At 37.6% G+C, this 14727-nt stretch overlaps 2 protein-coding genes across 4 annotated transcripts; one reads left to right on the top strand and one right to left on the bottom strand.

Moving 5' to 3' along the window:
* Window positions 1-680: 680 nt before the first annotated feature.
* On the bottom strand, window positions 681-9349 carry LOC145488982 (cilia- and flagella-associated protein 184-like). 3 transcript variants are annotated; one of them, XM_081467858.1, is made up of 15 exons: window positions 9282-9349; window positions 7631-7930; window positions 7231-7272; window positions 6865-7072; window positions 6225-6316; window positions 5589-5672; window positions 5404-5473; window positions 4590-4704; window positions 4302-4380; window positions 3756-3809; window positions 3438-3503; window positions 2646-2738; window positions 1905-2042; window positions 1419-1550; window positions 681-1069 (listed from the first exon to the last, which is right to left on the bottom strand). In XM_081467858.1, exons 1-15 carry the CDS (start codon window positions 9306-9308, stop codon window positions 950-952), a joined length of 1620 nt encoding a protein of 539 aa, XP_081323984.1. In that variant the 5' UTR covers window positions 9309-9349; the 3' UTR covers window positions 681-949. The 3 variants fall into 3 exon arrangements, with proteins under 3 accessions (XP_081323984.1, XP_081323985.1, XP_081323987.1); XM_081467859.1 differs by having other exon boundaries at window positions 7631-7927; window positions 9282-9346; XM_081467861.1 differs by having other exon boundaries at window positions 7631-7885; window positions 9282-9326.
* An 82-nt stretch (window positions 9350-9431) lies between these two features.
* LOC145488985 (thymidine kinase, cytosolic-like) lies at window positions 9432-14304 on the top strand. The gene is made up of 7 exons (XM_081467864.1): window positions 9432-9611; window positions 9698-9729; window positions 9871-9984; window positions 10871-10964; window positions 11082-11171; window positions 12003-12122; window positions 12330-14304. Exons 1-7 carry the CDS (start codon window positions 9441-9443, stop codon window positions 12441-12443), a joined length of 735 nt encoding a protein of 244 aa, XP_081323990.1. The 5' UTR covers window positions 9432-9440; the 3' UTR covers window positions 12444-14304.
* The last annotated feature ends 423 nt before the right edge of the window (window positions 14305-14727 follow it).

The following is a 14727-nucleotide window of genomic DNA, read 5'->3' as shown; positions in this document are numbered from 1 at the left end:
TGAAAGGTGAACCGTGAACTGAATGTCAGCATTCCTTTTTTACCTCTGTGATCTGTTATTCAAGTGGCCAGAGGCGATACATGTTCTAGTACCAAGAACTCAATTGTTGGTCTACGAGCAGAAAAACAAGGCCAACAGTGGCGACCGCACACAGACTACTCAATTGCAGGGGTGGACCCAGGATTTTTATAAGGAGGGGGTGCGCCACTAGCACTCACTAAGGAATGGCATAACTCACTGGCGAGGTGAACAAACTTTTAACGTTAATACAAAGAAGACTTCATCCCAGGGAGGGGTACGCACCCCTACGCCAGAGGAATTTGAAAACGCAGGTTTCACTCTGAAAACGCATCAAATGTGTTCCGTCCACACTACGCCGGAGAAATTCCAAAACGCAACAATCACCGGCTATTGGGATTTGTGTTTAAGTAAAACTCGAGCAGGGAAATCATAGGATTATTGTAACCTCGTCGTTTTCGAAATGTTTTCTGTCCGCACAACGCAAAGCCGGTGTTTTTAAATTCCCGGCTCCGGTTTGAAGAGCGTTTTCGGAAAGCTCCGTTTCCGTGACGGATTGGTGTGGACGAAAGGCCTAACCAGAGAAAGAAAGCTGCGTTTTTAAATTCCTCCGGCGCAGCGTGGAGGGCGCCTGAGAATATTTTGCCCATAACTGCTTATTTAAGAACATAAATGTTCAAGTTTTATTGTGATACAAACTTTATATTTCCTTGTACATTTACATCGGTGAAAGAAGATATCACAATTATAAAAGAAATATTTACAACAATAAACAACGGATGAAAACATTACCAAATTTTTTATACACATGTACGATTTCTGTTGCTCTAGACACTAGCCTGAACGAAGGTGAATTTACAATAAAATAAGAATGTATCAGTATATACAATAAGATTCTAAAGGATTTTTAACATATAAACTAGACTAAACTCTAAAGCGGTTTTTCTTCTTGTCTTGCTCCTTCGATTTTTGTTCGTACTCCACTGCAGTTCATTGTGAGTTCAGCGTGATCCATCTTCAACCGCTCTATCTTCGCTCGAAGTTCGTCGCTCTACAAACAAACAAAAAAAATTCAGAGACTTCCCTTCTTAGTATAAATTGTAAGGTAATTAAAAAAAAAAATTAGAAACTAGGCCAAGATTTCGACAGATTAGATGTTCAAATAAAGAGAGAAGCGCTATTCATAACTTTCCCGGCTCGAGAATCGTGTGAGAATAGACCCGAAACATTCCATATTGATGACGAAGCTCTAAGTAGATCTGCACAGTTCCTCTGGTTGGTTGTTGCTAGGTTTTGTATTTTCCCGCGCAAATAACAGCCAACCAGAAACAGCTTCGTCATCAGTTTGGAGTGTTTCAACAGAATCTCATAAGAACTGAGCGCGTTTTATTTATAACTACCTGCTCCTTTCGTTGTTCGTAGTCTCTTAGTAAAGGCTCGTTTCCAAGAAGGCCACACTTTTGCCTGAGTTTGACATTTTCTATTCTCAGCGCGTCTCTAACTTGCTTCGTCCTTGTTAAGATGTCTCGTTTCTATAAAGGGAAAGGACAGAGAAATAAGAATAAAAAATCCGATTAACTGATTTGTGATAGAACGTTTCCCGTATGACTTGTGTATGTATGTCATTGATTTTTTTTTCTTTGTCAGTTTTTAACTGGAATTTTATTAGAAAAATTAAGTTATGCCACTAGCTGCTAAGCCTACCTGCATAGGAGCCTATTTGCTGCACTAGCAACTAATTTCAAGGCGCAGATGATATAACTACACAAATAATTTATAACTGAGCCCCGAGCAGCAAAACAGTGTTTAACCAAAAACTCAACACAATACAGCCCATCTTGAACAGCAAGACCAGCGTTTACAAACTCTTCTCTCAAATGACCCACCTGTGCAGCATGGGCCTCCACTGTTCTTAGGTTGCTTCGTTGTTCACTGTTCTCAGCCTGTACAAATTGCAACTTCTCTTTCAGATGAGTTAGAACTTGTACTGTGGTCGTGATCTTCTTACGAAGTTTTAACAGCTCCTAAAGCACAACAAAACCGGAGGGTTGAATGAACCTTTTCTCTTCTGGAAAACGTGTGTGAAGGAGGCTGTATTTGAATAAATGGTATTGAGCAGCTCTTCCATGTGGAATTGCTTCCTACGCTGTGCAAATTGCAGGGTTCTAACTTAAAAGTCTGTGGATGAAACCCTTGTGTGTGACCATTCAAATGAAAACTACTGAGCAGAACTTTTAATGTTTTTCCGTTCACTATGCTGTACAAGGTTTTATTTTTAGTCTGTGCATGGTTGAAACTCTAATGTGTGACTTATCAAAAAAAGATATTGGGTAGTGCTTTCGTGTGGGACTGTCCGATTTTCAATTTTCTCAAGCGGAATGTCTTTTTAGAGGGAGGGGAGAGGGTTGAAAGGGGCAAAGACCTGTCTGCTAAAAGGCCAAGGCGCCTAGGTACAAAGTGTCGCCATAAAGGTTAGTGAAATGCAAGAATGGTAAGAAAAACTGTGCAACATACTTTCACCAATCAGCGTGAACATGCCGTTTTCTCAACCAATCAGGAGTAAACCCAAAAACAAGCGACTCCTTTTCACGCGCTTGACTGGCTGCACTTTTAGGCGCCATACTAACCTCATTTCTCTCTTCAATCTTCTCGTTGTAAGTCTGGTTTTCAATCTTGAGCTGTTCAAAGTCTATTAGGTGAAGTCCCTCAGCTAGCTCCTCCTGGAAACACAATAAAATGAATGTAAACAATTGCTACCACAAACTATAACCAAAAGATTTTTATTTCAAATCAGTTACTGTTCTGAAGGTTTATAAAAGCCACAAAAAGTGCACAAAAGTATTGCAGTATTGCCATGATCTTTGTACATGTAGCCTCAGTAGCAAGCGTTCATGTTCGAGCGAAGTCCGGAGTTGGGACGAAAGCACCAAAGCTCTTTCGTTCGCGAGGGAACGCTCGCTGCGCTGGTTACAAACGTTGCGAAAAGTAGAAATTAATTCTGCTTCGTGTAATGCTTGCGGAAGCGTTCGTGTCAGGGTGTGTTACGCCAGGCAATTTTTCAGCAACATTGTTTGTCGGTTAAAACTACGTGAAGTTGACTAGCGTGAAAGTTACGGTCAATTGTGCTCAATAAGCATGCTTATGTTTTTTCAATGAAACGTTTTAGTCATGAAACACTTTCCAGTTAGTTCTTATTAATGTTTCGTTATAGTTTGTTGTATTTTTACATATTTTTCCTTGGTTTAACGGGCCATTTTTGCTTCATGCTTCATGCTTCATGCTTCAGCCGTGATTTGGTTTTGATTTACAAAACCAGGTAGCATGTAAAAGTGAAAACAGATAACAGTATTTGTTCGGGTGAGAAGGAAACTTACGGGACATTATTAGTTACACACCTAAAAATTGAAATAAACAATCACCTTAGCTTTCAACTGCATCTCTCTCTTTTTCAGTCGGTTTTTCAGTTTAATATTCTCCAGCCGAACCTTAAAAGATAACATTGCAACACAAATTAACCATCACAACCATTAACATATCTTAAAAGTTGACATGAACAAACCAGACCTTTTTGCCATCACGATAAGCAAAAGAGTTTTTATCGGGAACGCTTGAACGAAGTGTAGTCAAGGAAAGACAACCATTCTACGACTGCGTTGCAAGTTCATGTAAGTTAATTATTAGTATGAAGACGAAAACTGAGCATAGTTTTTTTTACAATTTAAAGAATGTGTTATTACCTGCATGACTTCTTGTTCTTTCTTTAGCTCTAACATCTGGTATTGTTCAAGATCCTATTAAAGAGATCAAAGAGTTACAGAAATATATTACAGTAAGAATGATAGCAGATATTATGTGGAAACGCTCACTGCAAAACAGCTTTTAGTGACATAGTCTGCACATGTAATGAATGAGTTAAGTTCAACATGATTCACAGTTTGATTTCCAGAGAGAGAAGGTTCTAAATTCTCCATTTTTATTGTCCTTGGATTATTATTGTCAAGGAAATTAGTATTTGTAATCAAATAGTGATGAGTGACATTAAAAAATAATTTCAAAATTATTTGAAAAATTACAATAATTTCCTGAGCCTAAATACCTTTCAATGTCATGGGCAACAAATTATGCTTACAATTGTGGGTTTTTCACTTGTTTATTGTATCGAGAAATTTGGCGCCAAATGTTGCCATGGTATAGATATTAATGCTGAAATTTTGATCCAAAATTAAGGAGTAATTTGTCACCAACAATATTAAAGATAAAAACTTATTGATTTAGCAACGAACCTTCGGTGAAATGGGTTTTCCAGATCGGCTGTTGATTGCCTGTTTTGCAACATCATTCTTGAACATCATAAAGTCGTCACTGAAAAACAATCACACGCTGCATGAAGCAAACATTTATAACAAGTAGTCCTCATCTTTTGTAGACTCGATTTCCGCTGCTCTCTCAAGTACAGTTTACGTTCTTGCCTTCGGGGGTGGGGTGGGGAGTGCAGACTCCTTTCCCAAACAGCAGCCGGTTTTGTAGCTGTTCAGTTATATTTCTGCAATGCAAGAGTACATTAAACAAACCTGGATCTGTTGACAATTTCTTGTTTTTCTTGACATTTTGCTTTCAAATCCTCAATCTGGTCCTTGTAATTTTCCTTTTCGCGTCTTTCTTCATTCTGAAGTTCTTCAAGATTTGCTAACACAACAAACAGACATTCATTAGCTATGCTGTACATAAACAGCACAATGGCCTAATAGACTGAATGGAAGGAGAGGGTAGCAAGGGGGAGAAGGGTTGCAATCCCTTTTTAAGCACAGATACTTTAAGCTACATTTAACAAATACAATCCTGGTTTTTGCCATAAATTCACACATCATGTACATCTTTTACATGCTTTTCATGTGTTGGATAGTACTGCACGAGGATGTACTTTTAACTTTGCCTAAACTTCATTAAGCCCCATTACACAAAAAACTAAACCACCAATTACACAGGCAAATATTAGCAACAGCCACAACCATTTTATTTTGCCAAAGATAAATATTACCGTTCAGCATAAAACAATATTACTTAAATAGGTAAAAATACTACTCAGAATAAGAATAACTAAATGACTTGAGCAGTTTGAACAAATTATAAGGTCTTCTTTGGGGTTTCAGGATATGGGATATATTAAGGTAAAAAAAAAAATGCAGATTACAGGAAATTTGGGGGCAAATAAATGGAGATATTCAGATCAGATAAAATGGGATATAGTTATAAAGGTTTGCCATACTGGAAGTAACAGGATGTAGGAATTTAGACCAAAGATTAATAGGATGTGGGATAATCAGACATCCCCCTAATGGAGCCCCACATACTCATCAAACTTTAAATTCTGCTTTTAACACTTACACATATATTTGAGATATCTTTGTTCTTGGTCAGTTACATTCTTTTCTATCTCTTGCTGACGCTCATCACTCTGAAAGCAAATAGAACCTATAATAAGCAATTTTGGTTTAGGATTCAAATTTTGCTTGGAACTTTCTCAAAACTCTTTTCCTGATGATGTACGTATCTTCAAAAAAATATTATACCTTTTTCTTCTTGAAATACTCAGCCAGTTTGTGTTGAAGCTGGGCATTTAATGACTGTAAACTTGATCTCTCCTCTAAAGCTTGCTGCAAAAAATTAAGCAACAAGAAAAACATAATTTAACACAATATAACACAAATTAAATAATATTGCCAAAGCTTATTATGAATCCTGATGGACAAGTACAAAAGATAGATCATTTGCCCATTTGGGTTCAATCACCAGCTACTGTTCTGGAAAGAAGGCTGCCCTGCTCCCCCAGGGGCATTTCTCAGGACTGAATGAGACCAGCCTTGAGAGAGTAAGTATATCATCCCTTTGGTCTCAAAGTGAATACAGTTTTTTATATTTTTGTCACTGAACTTATTGTTATTCCCCATCTTTAAAATGTGTTCTATTATGATCTTGACAGCCATCCTTTTTCAATTACTTGTAATTAAAAAAAAATTATATAGATTGTCAGAAGATGGTATAAGTTATGAGGAAAATGTCTTTTAAAAGTTGTCAAAGTACAGTCAAGTTTTTTTAATTGTTAAATTTAGAAACAGTAATCAATCATATGATAAAGTTGATAAACTGGTAAAAAATTTTTTTTTTTGTTTATGTAGCACCTCAGAAGAAAGTCAGCTGATCAATACCTGATAGCGCTCAATAAGTTCTGCTCTATTGTAGAGGGGAATCTCTGGCTCAGATTCTTCATCAAACTCCATCTCATCATATCTCATAACATCTGATGAACACAGTACATGTACATGAATTATCAATAAAGAAGGAAAACATATTAACACCTATGTCACACATGGAGTTTGGGTGTCCAGAGATCTGGGGGCTGGAGCCACCAACCCCTCGCACAGGTAAGTAGAACACCCCAAAACCTGCCCTGCCCACAGCCCGGCCACTAGCCAAATCAGCCTAAATCCTGGTTGTTAACTAGGTTAAATTAATGTTAAACCTCATTTAAAATGTACAAAATAATAATTATCTCTTAGAAGGAGCTTGACCCCCCCTGGAAAGATACCAAGAAACATATTGTCATAAATTTACATATCTCATCCAAAAGGAGAACAAATCTGGATACTGCAGTACAGTCAACATCAACTCCCATGGAAATAAATTTATGTTTATAGCCAAAAACCTCAGCTGACTATAAAAATTCTATTAAACCAATCTAGGCAGCTAGGCAAACGATACAAAATGGTCCAAAATCTCCCCCTCATCCCATTTGGCAAGACATCACAAACTAATGAATCTTTTCTTTTTTTGTATCATTGATAGTACCTGATTCAATGTAAGTATCCATTTGTTCCAGGTCGATTACTGGTTCTGGAGACTGTGATTCAGGGGGTGGTGGTGTGGCTGAGGCATCAGGCTCCTCCTTACCCTCACTGTCTATCAGTGTCTGTTCTCCAGTGGGTGTCCCCTCCCTGGACAGTGGCTGAGCTACCTCTACCGTGGGACCTTCGTCAGACTCTGGGATTCCCTCATTCTGAAAATCACAACACAACATTTGTGAAACCACGACAACAGCCAGTACAGGAAGGAAAACAGCAATTTAACTGACACTGATAAATCTGTGAAAAAGTATGAAACATACCAAAATAGTCTGATACATGATTATACAAAATAAGGATGTAGTTGACTTGCCTCTGGTATAGGCGCATTTTCATCCTGTTCCTCATCGACCTTCTAAAAATTAATACAGATTAAAAGGAAACAGTCAGTTGAGACACCTCTTTCTAAATTATTATAACACAATAAATTAGAGATCAGACATACAAGTCATGTAAAAATTATGTAAGAATGAAAACATTCAGGGTCCTGATACCCAAATTATGGAACCAAATCTTGAATGATATTCAAAAGGCCCAGATCATCTGATTTGAGGCAATTAAGATTGAGAGACTTCTCTGCCCTTCATATTCCAAACCTCCTATACTTGAGGAAATTTTGTCAGGACTCCAGGACTTGTACCAGTTGATACTTTATTTAGCATCCCTTCAGTTCTAACAAGGACAACAGCTACGCAATGTGTGTCTTGACTTACCTCAAGTTCCACCTGCTCTTGTCCTTCTTGAGGTTGGTCAACATCATCTACTGAATCCACATTCTCCCCACCATCACCTCCCACTTGTAACTGATTTGCCTTGTCCCCTTCAACATCACCAGTTGGTACCTCCCCACCCTCTCCCTCTTGTGATGGCTCATCCGCTGGTTGAGAAGGGGCCTCTTCAGCTACAGCATCTGCTGAGGGAGGACCCTGTGAGTCATCATTCGCTTCTTGGGTTTCTGCTACTTTAACCTGAGGAGTGGGGGTGGCATCAGCTGTTTCTGTGACATTTTCCTGCTAATTCAATTTTGTGAGACATAAATGGTTACCAAACATACTTGCAGGGCTCTCATTAATTTTTGACTCCTCTGTAGCCTTGATCTTCACACCCATAACTAACTTGTTACTTTGTGCGTGAATTGTTTCAGCTACAGGCAAGTTCACTGATAACATCAAGGGCCCATCAAGCATGCTCAGTCTTTATTGACAGCTGGGTTACAGCCCTTTAATATTGACAGCCCTGCATTGCATATTAAATTGTCACATTTGCACTCATATAAAATTACTACCATCTGATTAACTTGGTAATGTGAAATTCAGTTTGAACAAATTAACGAATTGACGTCAGTTTTTTATGCGTCTGTCCTCTTATTGATGATAAATTGCATCATAACATTGTCAAAGTGGCTGTGGAACCACAAGGAGCAGGCGAGTGGTTCCGCAGTAAACTTTGACAATGTTATGACAAAATTTATCATCATTAAGAGGACAGACTCATAAAAAACTGACATCAATTTGTTTTTTACAATAGTAAGACCCCAAAATGGTCAAATGCCAGGAATAAATGAGGGGAAAAGATGCCGTAAACCTGCCGTAAACAAAGATAAGTGAATTTTCTTCAAAATGACGCGAACATTGTCAATAGCTTTTCTCGCTTTTTGATTGGCTACTTAAAAAAGTCCATAAAATCTCATTGGTTAAAAATTTGACAGTTTGACAGCTGAAAGTTAAACTTGAAAGCTGCATAAATTAAAATTTTTATTGATGATAAAAATGAGCCAATCAGCGTACGAGAAATTAGACAGTTATTGTAAAATTGTCGATTGAGTAGAGTGCAGAAGACAGATACAGTAAAATTAAGAACTGACGAGAAGAGGCCCCTTTGCAAAACTATCTGTAATATCATTTTCCATTTTTAAATCAATGTATAGCCGAAGACTTCTGAAGATAAGCTGTACCTCGTATTTCTGATCAATAAGACCTCCTGAAAATATATGTTAACCCGAAGGCTTTCTGGGGCAAAATTCCGTCCAAATAGAGGTAGAATATTGAATGAATTGTTTGATCTGAGGTGCATCTGTTAGCATGTAGCGGTGCCTTATTAAAACTGCACTCTTTAAGCAATTCTCTCTCAATCGTTTGCTTGTAGAAGCATAAAAAAAAATCCATGTACTTTATTAGGACATGGAACTTTTAAAGGAGACCGGCCAATCGCGGCCTTGAAAAGAAAAGTTGTACTTGATGTAAAAGAGTACTGTGAACGTTTGAACCTAATTTCTAAGAAAACAGAAAACACTACCAAGTTATACCCAACAACGTTCGCTAATATTTCCATCAAATGCTAAAAAATCGCGACAGAAATACTCACAGAATTCTCTTGATTTGAATCCGCCATATTTTGGTCTCTACACTGGATCTCTTTTCTTCTTTGTTACTGCTTGGCAACCACATAAACTCTTTACCAGTTTCTTTCGTTCGAGTACATCCAGGAGGACTGGGCAAACAGTTTGGCAGCGGTTGGTTGATCATGATGTTTAGGCGCGAATTTTGTAAATCTTTTGGCGCGCTGTCCTCACTAACGAAAGCCTCATCAACGACGATTTGCAAACCACAAGCTACAAAAACTTGTAAAATGTCTTTGGTAACAATCCCAGGGATGGACGTCCACAGTGTTATGAATTTAAGAGGTCAAATTCAGGTGATGTGATGCCCAAGATGGCAAATTTTGCTGTGTTTCATGTTAATTTACAAGCTAACCCTTTGTATCCTTGACTTATCTTGTAGGTCATCTTCGGACCAATGTTTTCGGGAAAAACGTACGTAAATAGCTATTACCTTTTACCAGCAAATGCATTATATTATTGATAGATGTGCAGTGCCTTTACAAAGAGTATGTTTGGATGCCGTTTTATTGGCGATATTCACACGTGTTTTGTTCGAAATCGATTGTGTTTCAGAACTGAGCTGCTCAGAAGAATCAAGCGGTACCAAGTAGCCAACCATTCCTGTATGGTGATTAAATACGAGAAAGATAACCGCTACGACATGGACGGTGTAGCAACACACGATAGGTGAGAAGGTATCCGGTCACTTCGCTCCATGGTTAGAACGCTCCAAGTCAGTTCGCTCAAACGGGCATACAGATTATTTCTCGTTCTTTCATCCACTGCCAAGCCGAACTTGGTTAGCTGAGGTAACGAACTCGGCCTGTGTGGAGCTATCTAACTTCTGGTTGGAGCGAACTGACTTATTGGAGCGACCTAATCATGGAGCGAAATGACCGTCATTCGGTGAGAAGATCTATACTTGCAAAATGAGAATCAATGAATAAATGAATGAATGGACCTTTACTTAAATTTAAACTAATAAGCTTTTGGGGTTGTGTAAAGAAAAAAAAAATGATATAAGCTCACGTAAAGTTCGTGCCTTTCTATCTGGAAATCAGTATTGTTGTAAGCTTCGCAAAGGTGCTCAATCGATCGGGATAAATTGAATTTTTAAGAGAAAATAGGAAAAGAAGCGTCAAATTTCATTTGAAATTCAGCAAAAGGTCCCCATACTCAGAGCTAAGAGCTCAGCTTAACTTTTATATAACAACAACAACAATGTATTTCAGTATTTTCATATGGCAAGTTTATGAGTTTATGACAAATAAATTTAGACTTGTGAAAAGGAATTTGTAAAGAAAATCTAATCCCAGAGTTCCCCAGGGAAAATAATGATTTCTTCACTGGGTAAATATTTGAACTGAGTAATTTTCCAGCTGAGAGATTCCTAGTAAAATTACCTTCCCACCCCCACCCTCTCTCCTACTCTTCCCTTGTCCTCTTCTCTCATTTTTGTGATTTTTATTTTTTCATGTGAACTCATTCAACTGAACTTACCTGATAATAATACAATTGTATAACTGATCGTAATGAGTTGTAATAATTGATTTTATTTTGTTGTTACTCACAGACAAACGCTTAGAGCCTCTGCTTGCTCAGTGTTAGATCACATTAAGAGTAAAGCTATGGATTATTCTGTTTTAGGAATTGATGAAGGCCAGTTTGTAAGTTTTTCTGAAGTTTTATAATTTTTGATGAAAATGTCACTGTGGATACAAGTATACATTTTTGAAGGTTAACTAAAAGACAAGGATTGATTACCAATCACATTTCTGTCTTAGTTTCCAGATGTTGTGGAGTTTTCAGAAGAAATGGCTGGTCTTGGGAAAACTGTAATAATTGCTGCGTTAGATGGAACATTTCAAAGAAGAGTGAGTATATGGCTGGAAGTTCTGTAAATGACTTGAGGATTAATATACAATAGAACCTCTCCAAAACGGCCACCATGGGGACAGAGGAAAGTGGCCGTTGTCGAGAGATAGGGGTGTAATGTGACACTTGTGTTTTTCAGCAGGTTTAACATTTGTAGTACTGTTTAAAAATGCCTACTGTAGCATCAAAATATATCATTAGAACAGAAACCAAACAAAAACAGAGACCAGTGTTGCACAATCCAAATCAAAGTTTGTGACCTTTCACACTTAACAAAGGGGTTTTGTAATTCAGTTGCTGATTAACTGGCCATTGTTTAGAGGTTATTTTGGCAGTTGGGATATGCTTTAGTGGCTGTTACCATTGTGGAAAGGTTGCTGTTGTAAAGAGGTTGAAACAAGAGTGAATGTATGGACTGTTCACCAGAACAAAAACAGTGACTGTTGTAGACAGGTGGCTGTTGTGGAGAGGTGGTCCTTAGTGGAGGTTTGACTCAGTGTATTGTTTTCAAATTGATAGCGGAGTAATATTGTATGCTAAAAGAGGAAGAACAAGCTCAATGAGTTGTCGATGTAGAGGGGGCTGCATTGCCAAGTGGTTAGGGTGTCGGACTTGATATCTGGAGCTCACAGGTTTAAGTCTTACACCAGCCACTAGCTGGAGTTGTATCACGTGATACCCAAGTTCAACTCCTCAGTCACATTTGTAAAAAGCCAACAGGTTTGCCTCCTGCCAGTTGATGTTTCTAACCTTGTCAGATCTTTTATTATATTTTAATAAAAATATCCATTTATAAACTCTTCACTAAGGTATTTTTCTCACTTTCACAGGCCTTTGGCAGGGTACTGGATCTTGTTCCCCTAGCAGAAAGTGTTGTCAAACTTAATGCAGTTTGCATGCATTGCTTTAAAGATGCTGCATTTACAAAAAGATTGGGTGAGGAGAAAAAGGTAGGACAAGAAACACTAATTGGCTGTATTTTTATGGCATGGTATAAACAATTTTGTTGCATCTCTTAAACATATTTTTGGTGCCCATTGTTTGCACTCACTTTTTTTTCTTTCTTTTTCTCTCTTTTTGTGCAGGATTTTTTTGGTAAATGGCCAGTCTACTCAATTATTGCTGTCTGTGACTAATTTTGATGATTCTGTTTTCAGGTTGAGGTCATAGGCGGAGCTGATAAATACATGGCTGTCTGCCGAGACTGTTATAATTTCTCATCTGTTCATAGCGTACTAGCTGGTGCTCCAATCAAAAACAGCTTTCATTAGATCTTATAATTATTAATGTGGCAAGTCTCTCAGGAAGCATTTAATGAGACATTTTAATCTTAACATTGAAATCTTTTACGGTCATTTTCTATTAAAACTCTCAAAGTTATACACTTACTTTTTTCATACATGAATGCAAGAAAAAAAAATTATAATTTTTAGAGATTTCTGCAAAGTTAACTTGAAAATCTTGCATTACTGCTAAGCAGTAGAAGTTTAAATATTATTGCAGTTTTATAGCACTACACAGTCAAGGCAAACAGAGTTACATGGTGGTTTTTAACCACACATATACATTCCAGGACATTTATAGTTTTACTGTTGATTTCTTCATATTGTTACAGAGATTTACTGCTGGGCTTTTTTAAATAATGTTCTGATTGTGTTAGCTTAGATTGGACTATTCTTGTACTTAATTGAACTGTTATTCCTGGGAAGGCTTTAAGGGAAATCATACATACGCGTTAATAAAATTCAGTGGAAGCATCATAGGACTCACTGGAGGCAATTGAAATCGACAAAATGAATTTACCAATCCTTGTGCCATCAAATACCTTACATCGGACCTGAAAGAGCACCGCAACATTTTGACGTGACCCTTATTTGAAGGTGGCACTTAACAAGAACTTATTAAAGGAGAAGGTCACTCCAAAAAACATATTTTTTGTTAACGCTAATAAAAACCTCACACTAAGTTTAGCCACTCACTGAAATTTCAGCCTCTGAAGTGCAGGTTTTCCTTATGAAATTCATCTCCAAAGAAGCCCAAAATTCAACATCATTGCCACCATTTTGAACCGTACTCAGCAGCCATGCTGTGTTTTTGTGATGCATTCAGTCCAAGAGATTTTGTCCAAATGTCTTCCGACAAGTCTTTTAACTACCATTCTTGGTTATGGTTACTCTTGAGTTGTATTATTTTGAGCCAAACATGCTCCAAACTGCGAAAATGACAGCAATGAAGATAGTGAAGTAGATAATCACTTGGAAAAAAATACATTTTATTGACCTTGTGAAGGATGCAAAATCAGTTACAGGTTTTTCTCCTTCCCGCCAATTTTGAGTCAGACGGAATGACACCACATAAACACGGCCTGGCCTCCAAAGTCAAATTTTGGGCTTCTGCTGTGATGAGTTTCTTCAAAATAGCAGGCACTTTAGAGGCTGAAACTTTGGTGACTCGAAAAACCCAATGTTTTAACTTGCAATAGGTGAAGACAAAAAAGTAAGCTTTTTGGAGTGACCTAATTTAAGAAACACTATTCAATCAAACAAAATTCATATTTTGTTGGCAACACTGATAAAAGCTCAGCTTAAAATGTTGCTATTACATTTTCCATCTGCAATATGGCATCAGCTTCTTGGAATAAGAACTACCTTTGTTTCCTTATAAACTTAACATATTTTTACTGTCTTGAGTGGATGTTACTCAAGAGCAGCACTTATTCAAGTAATTACATTGTACAGCAGGCCCTGTGGGTCATGTGATCTACTATTGAATTCTTACTACAGATTTGTATGGAAAAAGTTACCAAAGACCAAGACACTCTTGTGACATTTTCTATACAAATCCTCTGCATTGCTCAAATATTCAAATTCACTCAAAATTGCACTCGTCAATGATATATGATATAATATGATTTAATTCTCACTAAAACGTAGTTTACATTAGTTACAAACAGAGCCCGTTTGTCTCCTCTGAGGCCTGTGAAGTTTATTTTAACCTTAAGTTTTGCTTTGATATTTTTATATTGGGTAGAGCTAAGTTTACAGCAGATTTGACCGTAGCCGTTGCATTATAACATTACAAATAATGATTTTATAGGAGTGAAATTAAATTGTATTAACAAAGTTGAAAAAACCTGCCTGATAAATAAACTGTTTTGATCAGCCCAGTCCGCTCTCAACCCTGGAAAGTTTGTGCAGCTTCCCCAGAACCCTGTAGTGGGTGTTATGCTTAACTGAATAAGCTTTAACTTCCAGGCTCCCCATCAGTGTGAAAGATTGAAAATCAGGCAGGTTTTCAGTGCCTTTTCCTTTTCTCTCCCAGATCCTTGCCTGCCCACTTTTTTGATCATCCCCATGGACTGAGGACAGGGTAATTTTGCACAAACACCTTTAATTCCCAAAACTCTGTAATAACGTGTTTTCCATTTTAAAGTGCTTGTCGCATTGTGATTTGATGTAGACATGCTGTAAACTTGAGGTGGGAAAAGTATTTTTGGCAGAGCGGATTTCTTAAGCTTGTTTGTTTGCTTTGTTTAGAGTTTTTTTTCATGTCCCT

The sequence above is a fragment of the Orbicella franksi genome, chromosome 6, assembly GCF_964199315.1.
Source record: "Orbicella franksi chromosome 6, jaOrbFran1.1, whole genome shotgun sequence".
NCBI lineage: Eukaryota > Metazoa > Cnidaria > Anthozoa > Scleractinia > Merulinidae > Orbicella > Orbicella franksi.
This window is presented reverse-complemented; position numbering and strand designations above follow the sequence as displayed.